The 16,582-nt window shown below is 42.0% G+C and overlaps 1 protein-coding gene across 1 annotated transcript in view; it reads right to left on the bottom strand.

The window, feature by feature from the left end:
* The window catches only part of amph (amphiphysin), a 221,267-nt gene that overhangs the window by 121,210 nt on the left and 83,475 nt on the right, over positions 1-16,582 (bottom strand). The window contains exons 5-7 of the mRNA XM_059993715.1: positions 14,316-14,370; positions 11,273-11,367; positions 6,246-6,341 (exon numbers count right to left, since the gene is read on the bottom strand). Of these exons, the coding sequence (XP_059849698.1) occupies positions 6,246-6,341; positions 11,273-11,367; positions 14,316-14,370 (246 nt within the window). The remainder of the gene's footprint in view (positions 1-6,245; positions 6,342-11,272; positions 11,368-14,315; positions 14,371-16,582) is intronic.

The following is a 16,582-nucleotide window of genomic DNA, read 5'->3' as shown; positions in this document are numbered from 1 at the left end:
TTCTTAACTTGGTAAGCAGCTTCATGTGTGGCCCCTTGTTAAAGGCCTTCTGAAAGTCCAAAAATACAACATCCACTGCATCCCCTTTATCTATCCTACTTGTAATCTCCTCAAAGAATTCCAACAGGTTTGTCAGGTAAGACTTACCCTCAAGGAATCCATGCTGACTTTGTCCTATCTTGTCCTGGATCACCAAGTACTCCATAATCTTATCCTTAGCAATTGACTCCAACATCTTCCCAACCACTGAGGTCAGGCTAACTGGTCTATAATTTCCTTTCTGCTGCCTTCCTCCTTTCTTAAAGAGTGGAGTGACATTTGCAGTTCTTCAGTCCTCTGGCACGATGCCGGAGTCCAATGATTTTTGAAAGATCATTGCTAATGTCTCCACAATCTCTACCACTACCTCTTTCAACCCTCAGGTGCAGTTCCTCTGGTCCGTGTGACTTATGTACCTTTAGGTCTTTCAGCTTTTTGAGCACCTTCTCCCTTGTAATAGTAACTGCACCCACTTCTCTTTCCTCACACTCTACAACATCTGGCACACTGCTAGTGTCTTCCACAGTGAAGGCTGATGCAAAATACTCATTTAGTTCATCTGCCATCTCCTTGTCCCCTGTTATTATTTCTCCGGCCTCATTTTCTAGCGGTCTTATATCCACACTCCTATCTTTTATTTTTTACATACTTGAGAAAAGCTTTTTCCACCCACTTTGATACTGTTGCTAACTTGCTTTCATATTTCATCTCTTCCCCCTAAAGATTCTTTTAGTTGCTTTCTGTAGTTTTTTAAAAAGCTTCCCAGTCGTTGATCTTCCCAGTAATTTTTGCTTTACTGTATGCCCTCTCTTTTGCTTTTATTTAACTTTGACTTCCCTTGTCAGCCACGGTTGTACTATTTTACCATCCGAGTACATCTTCGCTTTTTGGACATCTATTCTGCAGCTTCCTCACTTTTCCCAGAAACTCACACCATTGCTGCTCTGCCGACATCCCTGCCAGCAGCTCCTTCTGACTTACTTTGGCCAACTCCTCTCTCATGCCACTGTAATTTCCTTTACTCCACCGAAATACTGCTACGTCAGACTTCACTTTCTCACTATCAAATTTCAAGTTGAACTCGATCATATTGTGATCACTGTCTCCCAAGTGTCTTAAGCTCCTTAAGCTCCCTAATCAACTCCGGTTCACTACATATCATTTAATCCAGTGTTGCTGTTCCTCTAGAAGGCTCAACGACAAACTGCTGTAAAAATCTATCTCTTAGGCATTCAACAAACTCATTCTCGAGATCCATTACCAACCTGATTTTCCAAATTGACCTGCATGTTGAAATCTCCCGTGAAATTGCCTTTTTGACACACCTTTTTTATTTCCTGTTGTAATCTGTGGTCCACCTCCCAAATACTTTTGGGAGGCCTGTATAAAACTGCCATCAAGGTCCTTTTACCCTTAGCTCAACCCACAAAGATTCAACATCTTTCAATCCCATGGCACACATCTTTCTACTGATTTGATTCTCCCTATACTTTCCTCCAATCACCTGAAAAATATGTCCCCTTATATTAACCATTTTCTCCCAGGGTAAAAGCTATTCTCTAAGTCTTGAAGCAAGCCAGGCCTTGGTGAAAAATACTTTAGCCAATGGATTTACAGATTAGATTAAAGATCTGCTATTTCACTTTGATCAGTTGCTAAACATTGATCTGTGGGGCCAAGGACAGAACAGCAGCATTTCAATTATGATTAGAGTCAGACCCCTGTGAGAAGATGTACCATCGATATCGGGTATAAAACTGGACATTACAACACTACCTGAATGAACGGCCACTTTGGATGGAGAGAAACAGGATAACAGCTGTTCCCAGATTTTTATTCTGGAAATGTGGATCTGACCTATACCAGCACAAGGTTTGAGTCCTATACTGGTACAATAACGTGTAGGTTGGGGTGGAGAAGATGGGATAGTTAATAGGATTACAGAAGAACCATTTAGGATCCGTATAACACCATAAGACTATATTGGAGCAGGATTAGACCATTTGGCTAATCAAGCCCACTCCACCATTCAATCATGGCTGATCCATTTCCCTCTCCTGTCTTCTCCTTTTAACTTTTCACACCCTGACTAATCAAGAACCTATTGTCCTCTACTTTAAATATAACCAATGACTTGGCCTCCACTGCTGCCTGTGGCAATGAATTCCTCAGATTTACCACTCTCTGACTAAGGAATTTCATTTCATCTCCGTTCTAAATGGATGTCCCTCTATTCTGAGGCTGGTCCCTCTGGTCCTAGACTCCCCCACTATAGGAAACGTCCTCTCCACATCCACTCTATCAAGGCCTTTTATGTTTTGGATGGGTTTCGATGAGGTGACCCCTCATTTTCTTGAATTCCAAGGAGTACTGGCCCAGAACCATCAAGTACTCCTCATATCATAAGCTTTTCATTCCCAGAAACATTCTGGTCACCTCCTTTGAACCCTCTGCAATGTCAACACATCCTTTCTTAGATATGTTGTCCAAAGCTGCTCACAATACTCACCAGTGCTTTATAAATTCTCACATTACACCCTTGCATTTATATTCTAGTCCTCTCGAAACGAATGCCAACATCACATTTGCCTTCCTCACCCCAGACTCAACTTGCAAGTTAACCTTTAGGGTTACAAACTACTTACAAATTAACCTGTAGGATATGCTTTGGTGGTTGGCATGGACGATAGAAGAATGACCTCTTTCTCTGCTGTACAACTTTATGACTGTGATTTTGGAGGGGAAAGGTTTGAAAGTGGAGGGAAGTGGTGGTTGGGGGCATTGTGTTTGAAGTGCGGCTGCAGGTTAGACATCGTTACAAGATAAGGAACTGCCAAGGTGTGTAGGAACTTTTCACAGGTGATGGTGACTCTCTGGAATTCTCTACCCCACAGTGTTGCTAAGGTCAATGACTGGATGTACTTCACTAAGAAGCTGCTTTGAAAGATTGCTTAACTGAAGCTATGTGGAACCTACACACATAAACAGGCATTAAGTTCTGGGGATGGTTAACCATGTTCATACTGAATGGCAGGGTGGGAAAGGATTGAGAGGCCAGGTTCAAAGTTCAATGTAAATTCATTATCAAAATACATGTAATGTATTGAGTGGTGGGATAGAGATACGTCTCTACCAAAGGAAGTCCAAGATGCCCCTTCCCTCCACCAGCCTGCAAGCTCACCCCTGGGCAAGGTGCAGCACCTGCTTAGCCCCCCCCCTCTCCACCCCGATCAGGGTCACATTAAGCCATGGGAGCAGGTAGTGGATGGTCGTATGAGCAGTTGGTGCATATCACAAGTCCTGGTTATGTGACCGCTGATGCCAGGTAGACAGGCTCTGGAGAGTATTGATAATGGCTGGGGTCACCCATCTTGTAAAGACATGCTGCCAGAAGGCAATGGCAAACCACTTCTGTAGAAAAATTTGCCAAGAACAATCATGGTCATGGAAAGACCTTGGTTGCCCACATCATACAACACAGCCCATAACAAACAAACAGTATATTGTATGTCACCATATACTACCCTGAGTTCACGTTCCTGTCGGCATTCACAGAGAAATACAGTAGAATCAATGAAGATCTAAACACAAGTAGAGACTGTCATGTAACCAATGTGCAAAAGAAGACAAACTCTGCAAATACGAAAAAAATGGCAATGTAGCTGCAAAAAGTGATACCAAATCAAAACAAATAAATTTCTGCCTGCCTGTGACCTCAGACGGAGCTGTTGTACTTGCATGACACACCCATTGCTCCAATGATCTACCACAGACTGTGGTGGAGGCCATGTCCATGGATACAGTTAAGGCAGAAGTTGGTCTTTTCCTGATCAATCAGGGCCTCAAAGGACATGGCGAGAAGGCAGGTGTATGGGCTTGAGTGGGATCCGGGACTAGCTGTGATGGAATGGTGGAGGAGACTCGATGGGCTGAATGGCCTAATTCTACTTGTATGCCTTAAGGTCTTATGTTTGCTCTAAAGAGTCAAATTCCCTATTCTGATCCTTTATTAGCCATTAGCAAACATACAATTAAGCATTATTGAGCGTTGTCTCGACGGTCGGCAAAGGTATAACCTCTGCTGGTCCCAAGCTATGGACTGCCATGAAGTAAGGAAGAATACGTAACTGATTCCCTTCGCTTTTACCGTGTCCTCACTCATGTGACTCGTTACCATAATAAATGCACAGTACAGAATACGTGGCTCCTACAAATAATAATTATAAATAAATAAGTAACCAAACAAACAAAAGTGAGAACTTGGGTTGTCGAGTCCTTGAGGTGGCTGTCGGCTGCTTTCATTTTCCTAAGTTCTGTTGTGGGTAAGCAGTTGTGGGATGGAGCTGCTGGTTGGTGGGCAGAAGATGGTAGCTGGTGGTAGGAGATGTCCTCTGCATAAAGTGAACTGTTTCTGTGACCTACAGATTCACTTTCAAGGACACTACAACTCATGTTCTCAATATTATTTATTTTATTTGCACAGTTTGTCTTCTTTTGCACGCTGATTGTGTTGTCAGTCTTTGTTTATGTATAGTTTTTCATAAATTTTATTGTGTTCTTTATTTTTCCTGTAAATGCCTGCAAGAAAATGAAACATTAAGGTTGTAAATGTTAACATCCATGTACTTTGATAATAAATTTACTTTGATGTTTAAGATTGTGGCAGCTATACACCCAGCGACCATATCATTAGGCAAAGGAGTAGAACCCGGTGTGGTCTTCTGCTGCAGTGGTCCATCCATTTCAAGGTTTGACATGATACGTGTTCAGAGATGTTCTTCTGCCCATCACTGTTGTTAACAAATGGTTATCTGAGTTACTGTCACGTCCCTGTCAACTTGAACAGGTCTGATCTCTCTCATTAACAAGGTATTTTTCCTCAGAACTGCCACCAATCTCTGTAAACTCTAGAGACAGTTGTGCGTGAAAATTGCAGGAGATCAGTGGTTTCTGAGATACTCAAACCACCCTATCTGGCACCAACATTCATTCCACGGCCAAAGTCATTTAGATCACATTTCTCTTCCATTCTGATGTTTAATCTGAAGGACAACCGAACCTCTTGACCATGTCTGCAATGAGTTGCTGCCACATGATTGGCTGATTAGGCAGATGCTGGAGACCCAGAGCAACACACGCAAAATGCTGGATGAACTCAGTAGGTCAGGCAGCATCCATGGAAATGAATAGATAGTTGTCATTTCAGGCCATTCTTCAGGACCAAGAAGGAAGAGGGAAGATGCCAGAATGGAAAGGTTTGAGGAAGGGAAGGAGGCTAACAGGAAGGCAATAGATAAAGCCAGATACATTAACGAAACAGGTATGCAGGTGTACATAATAAAGCGGCCTCTAAGTATAGACGTGCTTTGATAATAAATTTATACTGAACTTTGAGATGGTGCAGATAATATTTAATCTCAGAATACAAATCGTTAAATATTTAGTAAGAGCTATTTCACTTTGGCATATCTTATAAAATAGGCAATATCTAATTAGTTCCCTGATGTAGTCCTCCCAGTTTTCATCTGTGTCAGCTTGATAATTACTAGGACAAGAATCCAAGGAGAAGCTGATCACTATCATCTGTTCCACAACAGTGTCTGAGGACAAAATCACTCTCTGAGTGACGTGGAGATTTTCAGAGGTGGTGATTGATACTGACATTGGTGAGGATTCAGAGAAGATTCATAAGAATGATTCCAAGGATGAAAGCGTTACCGTATGAGGAATGTCTGTCAGCTCTTGGGCTGTATTTCCTGGAATTCAGGAGAATGGGGGGGGGGGGGGGGGTGGTGGAATCTCATAGAAACATTCCGAATGTTAAGAGGCCTGAACAGATTAGATATGGCAAAGTTATTTCCCATGGTAGGGGATTCTAGGACAGGAGGGCACAACTTCAGGATTGAAGGATGTCCTTTTAGAACTGAGATGCGGAGAAATTACTTTAGTCAAAGGGTGGTAAATCTATTGAATTCATTGCCACGAGCGACTGTGGAGGCCAGGTCATTGGGTACATTTAAGGCAGAGATGGACAGGTTCTTGATTAACCCAAGGCATCAAAGGGTATGGGGAGAAGGCAGGGGAGTGGGGATGACTGGAAGAATTGGATCAGCCCATGATTGAATGGTAGAGCAGACTTGATGGCTGAATGGCCTACTTCTGCTCCTATATCTTATGGCCTTATGGTCATTGTAATCAGACCTTACCTTAATATCAGGAAACTGCCCCAAGTACGTGTCCAGCGTTAACAAAGCCTGGTCAACCAGCTTCTGGTGAAAGTCTGCCCACAGTGAATCAGAATTCTGAGAAGTAATGAAAGAACTCCTGAGAATTTATAATGACAACAATATAAATTGCATCTGGATCCAAATGTCAGAATCAGAAACAGATCTATTATCACTGACATATATTACTAAATTTATTGTTTAGCAGCAGCAGTGGAGTACAATATATAAAATACACTATAAATTACAATAAGAAATATATATTAAATATAAATAAGTAGGAGATCCTGTTCTGAGCTCAGCATGTAAGTGGAATTATGAAGAAAGCACAGCAGCACCTCTACTTCCTTAGGAGTTTGTGAAGATTTGGCATGACATCTAAAGTTTTGAGAAATTTCTATAGATGTGTGGTGGGAAGTACATTGATTGGCTGCATCACAGCCTGGTATGGAAACACCAATGCCCTTGAATGGAAAATCCTACAAAAAGTAGTGAATACAACCCAGTCAATCATGGTAAGGGCCTCCCAATCATTGAGCACATCTACATGAAGTGCTGACACAGGAAAGCAGCATCTATCATCAGGAACCCCCAACTGCTGCTTTCAGGAAGAAGGTACAGGGGTCTCAGGACTCACACCACCAGGTTCAGGAGCAGTTATTACCCCTCAACCATCAGGCTCTTGAACCAAAGGGGATAACTTCACCCAACTTCACTTGCTCCATCACTGAACTTTTCTCATAAACAATGGACTCGCGTTCAAGGACTCTTCATTTAATTTTTTTAAATAATTATTGCTTATTTATTTATTATTATTGTTTCTTTCTTTTTGTAGTTACACAGTTTGTTGTCTTTTGAACACCGGTTGAACACCGAGTTGGTGCAGTCTTGCATTGATTCTATTATGGTTATTACTCTGTTATGGATTTATTGAGTATGTCCACAGGAAGATGAATCTCAGGGTTGCATATGGAGACACATATGTACCTTGTCAATATATTTACTTTGAACTTTGACCGTAAAGAGAGGGAAAATGATGAGGTAGTAGTCATGGATTCATAGTCTGTTCAGAAATCTGATGGTGGAGAAGGAGAAGCTGTTCCTAAAATGTTGAGTGTGGGTCGTCAAGCTCCTGTTCCTCCTCCCTGATAGCAATTAGAAGGTGACATGTGCTGGGTGGTGGGAGTCGGGAAGATAAGAACTAATTTAGAGACAAGTAACTAAGTAAATGATTGGACTTGATACACCATCAGATTTCTGAATGGTCCATGAACCCATGAAAGATAATTCACTATTCACCTTTTTCACTATTTAGTTATCTTTGTAACTTATAATAATATCCATTGCCACAAAACAACAAATTCCTCTCAAAGCTAATCAATAAGCTCCAAGATCTTGGCCACAATACCTTCTTTTGCAATTGGATCCTTGATTTCCTTACTTCCTAATCAGTCTGCATTGGCAAGAACATGTCCTTCGTGACCTCCGTCAGCACAGGTTGCCCACAGGCTGTGTGCTTATCCCCCTGCTCTACTCGCTTCCCACTGTGTGGCTAAATATAGCATCAACATCATACTGAAGTTTGCTGATGACAGCATTGTTGTTGGCCGAATCAAAGGTGGTGATGAATCAGCAGATAGGAAGGATATTGGAAATCTGCTGAGGGATGCAATAACAATAATCTCTTACTTGGTGTCTTCAAGACCAAGGAGCTGATTATTGACTTTTGAACTTTGAACTTTAGGTCAGTGATAATAAACTTGACTCTGATTCTCACATGTACAGAAGTACAGAGGAAAGCTGCATCATGCATATTGTTCACACAGATACACAAACAAACGGTGATGCATAAAAGTTGCGCTAATTAATTTTAACACAGGAAGGCATCAGCAGCTGGCCGTTATTAATTTACAGTTGCTTTAACACATGGAATGACGGGGATACAGGCTGGACATTTGGGTCTGTATGACAATTCAACATTACTCCCCCGTTTGCCAGCACAAGAGTGAGGAATAGTGATCTCTAGGACTTCACATCCTTTGAAGAACTTTCTTCCCAAAACACAAAGACAGAGACAACAGGTGAAATCTGTGACTGTTTCCTTTCCTTGCTGGCTTTGTAACCTCAGTATTCAATGAGCATGGTTAACCTTTGCTTGCCCTTTAGCTTCTGAAGAAAACCACTCACTGATACCTCACCATTCTCAAACTTTAAGAGCAACAATCAAAGTTTTAAGAACAGCTTCTTCGCCTCTACCATCAAGTTTTCAAATGGTCCATGAACCTATGAACAATACTTTGCTATTCATCTGTTTCACTACTTACTATTTTCGTAAGTTGTAATAATTTTTGTGTCTTGCATTGTACTGCTGTCCCAAAAACAGCAAGTTTCACAACATATACCAGTAATAATAAGCCTGATCGCGATGTTATCTTCCAAAACTCAACCAAATTTGGACAATAATTCTGATGCTTCCTTCCTAAGGATCACTAATATTGGACAATATTTCTGATGCTATCCACTGAAGGTTTACTGACTTTTGGAAAACAATTCTGATATGGTCTTCCAAAGGACTAACAAATGTAGACAATAACTCTGATGCTATCTTCCCAAAGGTCAGAAACATTTGGCAATAGGTCTAATACTATTTTCTCAAGGACCACCAACATTGGACAATAATTCTGATGCTATCTTCCCAAAAGTCACAAATATTTGACAGTAGGTCTGAATCCTATTTTATTGCGGTGAGAGTGTTTCTCCTAAGGACCAACAACTGTAGACAATAATTCCAATGCTATCTTTCCAAGGACTGACAAATATGGACAATAAGCCTGATGCTATTGTCCCCAAGGACAGCAAAATTCGGACAATAATTCTGATACTATCTTCCCAAGGATCACCAACATTGGACAATAATACTGATGTTACCTGCCCAAGGACCACTGAAGTTTGGACAATAATTCTGATGCTATCTTCTTAAGGAACCCTAACTTCCAAGAATAATTCTGATGCTTCCTTCTCAAACACCACTATCTTTAGACAATAGTTCTGATGTTACCTTCCCAAGGACCATCAGCATTGTACAATAATTCTGATGCTGCCATCCCAAACACCACTAACTTCTGTACAATAACTCTTGCCATGTCAGCAATGAGCAACATATAGTGTGCTGAAAACTCAGGATTAATACCACTGTAAAGCTTTGTTTGCCGGCTCTTGATCGTGAGCTTCAGCATGCAAGCACTCATAATGAATGTGAGGGGCAATGGAAAACATGAGGGGAGCTCATTCACTCAAGGGTGGTGAGAGTGTGGGACAAACTGCCATCTGGAGTGGTTCAATTGCAAAAGTTAAGAGAAACTTCAATAGGGGTTGGGAGTGGTATGGTGGGCTATGGTCCGGGTGCAGGTTGATGGGAGTAGGCAGATTAATAGATCTGCAGGGACTAGATGGGCCAAAGGGCCTGTTGCGTTTTATGACACCCTGGAAAACAGTTCACATGTTTCAGAGCCTTGCAAAGACTGGTGATTGTTGGAGGAGAGCATTGAGCTGCAGAGGATAGGTTGGTGGAGGACCTTGGTCTCATGAACATTATGTGTAAGGATCGTTGTCTCAGTGCCGCAGTGAATGAAATGATGAATCTCCGCAGCGTGGCTTTCAGCAGGCACAAATAGAAGCAGCTCATCACTGAGGTCTGGATGACCTTGGTTCTGTAGTGTACTTGCCAAAGGTTGAACAGTTTCCTACCTGCTTGGAAGATTACTTCAATTGCCTCGAGGTGAGATGAGAAAAATGCTTGCATGCCTGTAGCATTTTCTCAGATCATAGAGTCATAGAGAACTGCAGAGCTGACACAGGCCCTTCAGCCCATCTAGTCTGTACTAAACCATTAATATACCTCATCCCATCAACCTGCATGTGGACCATAGTCCTCCATACCCCTTCCCCTCTGCCTCCCTCCCCCAATGCACTTCTCCAAATTTCTCTGAAATGTTGCAATCAAACCTCTGGAAGCATGGTCCACACCCTCACTGCTCTCTGAGTGAATAATTTCCCTCTCATGTTCCCCTGAAACATTTCACCTTTCATCCATAACCATTGACCTCTAGTAGTCTCACCCAACCTCAGCCTGCTTGCACTTACCCTATCTCTATCCCTCATAATTCCATCAAGTCTCCTCTCATTCTCCTACATTCCAGGAAATAAAGGTCAAAGTGTCTCAAGCTCTTATAGAACATAGAACAATTCAGCAGAGTACAGGCCCTTCGGCCCACAATGTTGTGCTGACCCTTAAACCCTGCCTCCCATATAAACCCCCCCCCCACCTTAAATTCCTCCATACTACCTGTCTAGTAGTCTTTTAAATTTCACTAGTGTATCTGCCTCCACCACTGACTCAGGCAGTGCATTCCACGCACCAACCACTCTTTGAGTAAAAATCCCTCCTCTAATATCCCCCTTGAACTTCCCTCCCCTCACCTTAAAGCCATGTCCTCTTGTACTGAGCAGTGGTGCCCTGGGGAAGAGGCACTGGCTGTCCACTCTGTCTATTCCTCTTAATATCTTGTACAGCTCTATCATGTCTCCTCTCATCCTTCTTCTCCCCAGAGAGTAAACCCCTAGCTCCCTCTCGAGTAGTGAGTGTTCAGTGAGAGTTATTATTTGCTCAAATCCATTACCACAAACCATGCCTAGCCATCATTTTGTATAAAAAGCCACGGTGAGGTGAACTGTATCAGATCAATTGAGGGGATGTGGCAGGTGCGCATGCAGCGCGCAGCCAATCGATCGCCCAGAGAATTGATTGGGCTTATAGGTGGAAAGCACTCTCGTCTTGCGAGGGCTTTCGAGTGCACATTCCCACCTCAGCAGGCTTGGTTCATTGTTCCTGCATTATAAGTTGTCCAGTGTGTACTGTGGCTAACATAACGCATAATCACGCTGCTCCATTGTTGCTCTTCCTCCACATATACGTGACTCTGGTTTATCCCACCTGGGCCCAGTCTTACCTGGCCTAAGGTTTTAATATCGTCCCGGCCATACCACTCAGGCTCATAAACATCATGTAGTGACTCTGTCAGCTTTGTAGAAGCTTCCTGCATTCCTGTGGAAAACAAACAGTTCGGCATATTTACCCAGCGTTCACAAAAAGTTAAAATAAAACACTGAAAATGGCTAAAGTAAATTCTGGGTTTAACAGACAGAAGGGATCAGAATAGAATTAGGTTTAATATCACTGGCATATGCGATGAAGTTTGTTGCTTAGTGGCAACAGTACAATGCAATTCAAAGTAATAAAAAACCTGTAGATTACAGTACGTTCGTTCATTATGTGCCTTGTCATATGACGTGGGCGATCATGGTCTTTCCATCAGCATGATTGTTCTTGGCAAATTTTTCTACAGAAGTGGTTTGCCATTGCCTTCTTCTGGACAGTGTCTTTACAAAACGGGTGACCCCAGCCATTATCAATACTCTTCAGAGATTGTCTGTCTGGTGTCAGTGGTCACATAACCAGGATTTGTGATCTGCACCGGCTGATCATAAGACCGTCCACCACCTGCTCCCTTGGCTTCATGTGACCCTGATCTGGAGGGAGGGGGTGGTTAATCAGGTGCTACACCTTGCCCAAGGGTGACCTGCAGGCCAGCAGAGGGAGGGAGCACCTTACACCTCCTTTGGTAGAGATGGATCTCCATCCAGCCCACTCAAAAGAAGTGTGTGTAAATTAAATAAGTAGTGCAAAAACATAAAAAAAGTAGTATTCATGGCTTCAATGTCATTCAGAAATCTGATGGCGGAGGGGGAGAAGCTGTTTCTGAATTGCTGAGTGTGTGTCTTCAGACATCTGTACCTCCTCCCTGATGGTAGCAATGAGAAGGGGGTATAGCCTGGGTGATGAGGGTCAGTTTGCCTGACTTCAGTGGTTGGGAAGATGCTGGCATCCATTATTAAGAGTACTTGGAGGCAGATGATAAAATCGGCCAAGGTCAGCATCGTTTTCTTAAGGGGAAATCTTGCCTGACAAATCTGTTGGGATTCTTTGAAAAAGTAACAGGCAAGACAAGGCGATGGAGAGTCAGTGTATTTTGTTTACTTGCGTAAGGTGTTCCACATAATATTATTGCATTAGGTGCTGCTAACCAAGATAAGAGTCCATGATATTATTGGAAAGATACTCACATGGATAGAAGATAGGCTTACCAGGCTTACTAGTAGGAGGCAAAGAATGGGAATACTGTCAAGGGAGCCTTTTCTGGTTGACTACCGGTGACTAGTGGTATTCCACCAAGGTGGAACCACTTGGAACCACTTCTTGTATGTCAATAATTGGATGATGAAATTGATGGCTTTGAGGTCATGTTTGAGGACAACGTGAAGATAGGTAGAGGGGCAGGTTGTGTTGAGGAAGCAATGTAGATATTCTGGTTCAATTGCTTTGGAAAACCAGTAGCTCTGTCACATTCAGCTGTCAGGATGGTTGAAGTTGTGTTGGATGGACCAAGTATTTCTTTTGATCCACCAATTACTGTCTTTATAAAGATGATTTAACAACACTATCATTGGTAAGCATGTTACATAACACAGAGAAAATATCCCCCAGTTGGGCAGTTCCACCTATTTATATAAATTATAAACTCAAAAGATTTTGCAAATGCTGGAAATCCAGAACAACACACACAAAATGTTGGAGGAACTCAGTAGGTCAGGCAGCATCTGTGGAGAGGAATAAAGAATTGAAGGTTTGGGCTGAGACCCTTTACAAGATTCATGTAAATTGCTCATAAATTAACAGATGGGCTGATTACAGGAAAAGGCCATTCTCATTAATTATCTCTGTTCTGAGAAAAGAATATTCTGAACATTAATGAGTTAACAGATCTAAATAATCATCGATTCGCCCTTTAGAATATCAACACGTCATAGTTATAGAGGGTACTGGGGTGGAGATGCATCTCTACCAAAGGAGGTGTAAGGTGCTCCTTTCCTCTGCTAGCCTGGGCAAGTGTAGCATCTCGTTAGCCCCCGATCAAGGTCACATGAAGCCATGGGAGCAGGTGGTGGATGGTTGTAAGAGGACATGGTGCCTATCACATCTTCTGATTGTGTGAACACTCTCGCCAGGCAGAGAATCTCTGAAGAGTATTGATAATAGCAGTGGTCACCCATCTTATAAAGGCACTGCCCAGAAGAAGACAATGGCAAACCACTTCTGTAGAAAAATTTGCCAAGAACAATCATGATCATGGAAAGGCCACGATCACCTATGTCATGACATGGTACATAATGAATGAACAGTTGGAGAGAAACAGTTTAGGGGTCTAATACTGCAGTTTCACGGTAATTTACTGAGCTGAGCTGTTCATAAACAACATGATATTTCTTATCAGGAGGAAATCAATGTCCTAACTGATGACATTACATTTTTGCTTGCTTGAAAACATCTTTAGTTCCTACAAAGTGTTAATAACTTAAGCAACCCCCAAAACCTGTAAGGAGTTTGTACATTCTCCCCATAACTACATGGGTTTCCTCCGGGTGCTCCAGTTGCCTCCCACGTCCCAAATTCACAAGCCTTTGAGTATTATGGACTATCAAAGTCACTTGTTGCTTGTAAATATGGGATTTAAAAAAAAATTTAAGCCATACTGCCTGCATTGTAAATATCTGTTTTGCATAGAGTGGAGTAACACCCCAACCTCGTTGTCTTAAGCAATGACGATAAAGTTCTGGTCTATTCCATTCTAGTAAGTTGTGGGTATACTAATGTTGGAACCAGAAGCCAAGCAATTCTTGCAGGCTGACCAACACAACCCTCGCTGATTTAATTTGATGCCAACAAAGCGTTTCATTGTATGTTTTGATGTACATGTGACAAATAAAGCTAATTATTCCAAATCTTTATTTGTTCCAGGAAAGGGTTGGACTGATCTTGGAGTAGTTTATAACATTGTGGGCCAAAGAGCCCGTACTGAGCTGTAAAGTTCAATGCTTAATGCTTCATGTAAATCACACAAATCAAAATGAGAGAATATCAATTGATACGACAACCTTTCACTGCGGTTAGGTAGCCACGTAGTTCCCTCTGTAATCGACAGCCTTCAGCCTGGAAAAAAGCAAAAGCAACATTTAAAAACCACAAATGTATAAACAACAATATTATCCTCCCTTCACTGTTGAAACACAGGGTTTGAGTGGAAAAATTCCCCCTCAGGTTCTCCTTAGACATTTCACCTTTGACCTTTAACCCATGACCTCTAGTTCTAGTTTCACCCAATCTCAGTGGAAAAGCCTGTGCATTTACCCTATCTATATCCCTCATAATTTTGCATTCCTTAATCAAATCTCCCCTAATTCTCCTACACTCCAGGCACCATGGTAATATAGTGGTTAGCATAACACTATTACAGTGCCAGTGACTCAGGTTCAATTCCTGCTGCTGTCTCTAAGGAGCTTTAATGTTCTTCCCATGACTCTGTGGGTTTCCTCCCTCATTCCAAAGAAATATAGATTAGTAGATTAATTGGTCACATGGGTGTAATTGAGTGACATGTGCTCATTGGACAGAAGGACCTGTCAGTAAATATATTTAAGACAAGGTTTGATAGATTTTTGCATAATGGGGGTATTAAGGGTTATGGGGAAAAGGCAGGCAGGTGGAGATGAGTCCATAGCCAGATCAGCCATGATCTTATTGAATGGCGGACTGGGCTCGTGCTTTTATTTCTTATGTTCTTATGTTACCATGCTGTATCTCCAAATTAAATAAATAAATAAATAGACTGAATAATGCAAGCTGGTACAGGGGGCAAGGCTTCGGGTTTTTGGATAACTGGGATCTCTTCTGGGGGAGGTATGACCTGTTCAAAGGTAACAGGTGGCACTTGAACCCAAGGGGGACCAATATTCTCGCAGGCAGGTTTGTTAGAGCTGTTGGGGGGGGGGATAAAGAATGACATCAAATGAGTAGAAAGATGTGACACAGGGTCAGAAGATGTTGAATCCTTGTGGGTTGAGTAAAGAAACTGCAAGGGTAAAAGTACGTTGATGGCAGTTATATACAGGTCTCCCAACAGTGGCTGGGAGGTGGACCACAGGTTACAACAAGAAATAGTTGTCAAAAGGCAAGTCAAAAGGACAATGTTATGGTAGCCATGGGAGATTTTAACATGCAGGTTGACTGGGAAAATTAAGTTGATAATGGATCTCAAGAGAGTGAGTTTGTTGAATGCTGAAGAGATCGTTTTTTTTTTAGAGGATTTTGTCATTGAGCCTACCAGGGTTCAGCTATACTGGACTGGGTGTTATGCAATGAACTGGAGGCGATGAGGGAGCCAGTGATCACAATATGATCAATTTGATATTTCACAGGGAGAAAGTAAAGTCTGATGTAGCAGTATTTCAGTGGAGTAAGGGAAATTACAGTGGTATGAGAGAGGAGTTGCCCAAAGTAAATTGGAAGGAGCTGCTTGCAGGGATGTCGGCAGAGCAGCAATGGCGGGCGTTTCTGGGAAAAATGAGGAAGGTGCAGGATGTGTATTCCAAAAATGAAGAAATACTCAAAATGTAAAATAGTATAACCATGGTTGACAAGGGAAGTCAAAGCAAAAGAACGGGCATACAACAAAAATCAGTGAGAAGACAGAGGATTGGGAAGTTTTTAAAAACCTACAGAGAGCAACTAAAAATCAGTAGAAGGGAAAAGATGAAATATGAAAGCAAGTTAGCAAATAATATCAAAGTGGATTGTAAATTTTTTTTGAGTATGTTAAAAATAAAAGAGAGATGAGAGTGGATATAGGACCGCTAGAAAATGAGGCAGGAGAAATAATAATGGTGGTCAAGGAGATGGCAGATGAACTAAATGAGTATTTTGCATCAGTCTTCACTGTGGAAGACACTAATAGTGTGCCAGATGTTGTAGTGCGTGAAGGAAGAGAAGTGGGTGCACTTACTATTACAAGAGAGAAGGTGCTCAAAAGGCTGAAAGACCTAAAGGTACATAAATCACTTGTACCAGAGGAACAGCACCCTAGGGTTCTGAAGGAGGTAGCATTAGAGATTGTGGTGGCATTAGAAATAATCTTTCAAAAATCATTGGACTCTGGCATGGTGCCAGAGGACAGGAACATTGCAAATGTCACTCCACTCTTTAAGAAAGGAGAAAGGCAGCAGAAAGGAAATTACAGACCAGTTAGCCTGACCTCAGTGGTTGAGAAGATGTTAGAGTCAATTGTTAAGGACAAGGTGATGGAGTAATTGGTGACACAGGATAAGATAGGACAAAGTCAGCATGGTTTCCTTAAGGGAAAATCCTG

This window comes from Hypanus sabinus, chromosome 1 (assembly GCF_030144855.1).
Source record: "Hypanus sabinus isolate sHypSab1 chromosome 1, sHypSab1.hap1, whole genome shotgun sequence".
NCBI lineage: Eukaryota > Metazoa > Chordata > Chondrichthyes > Myliobatiformes > Dasyatidae > Hypanus > Hypanus sabinus.
This window is presented reverse-complemented; position numbering and strand designations above follow the sequence as displayed.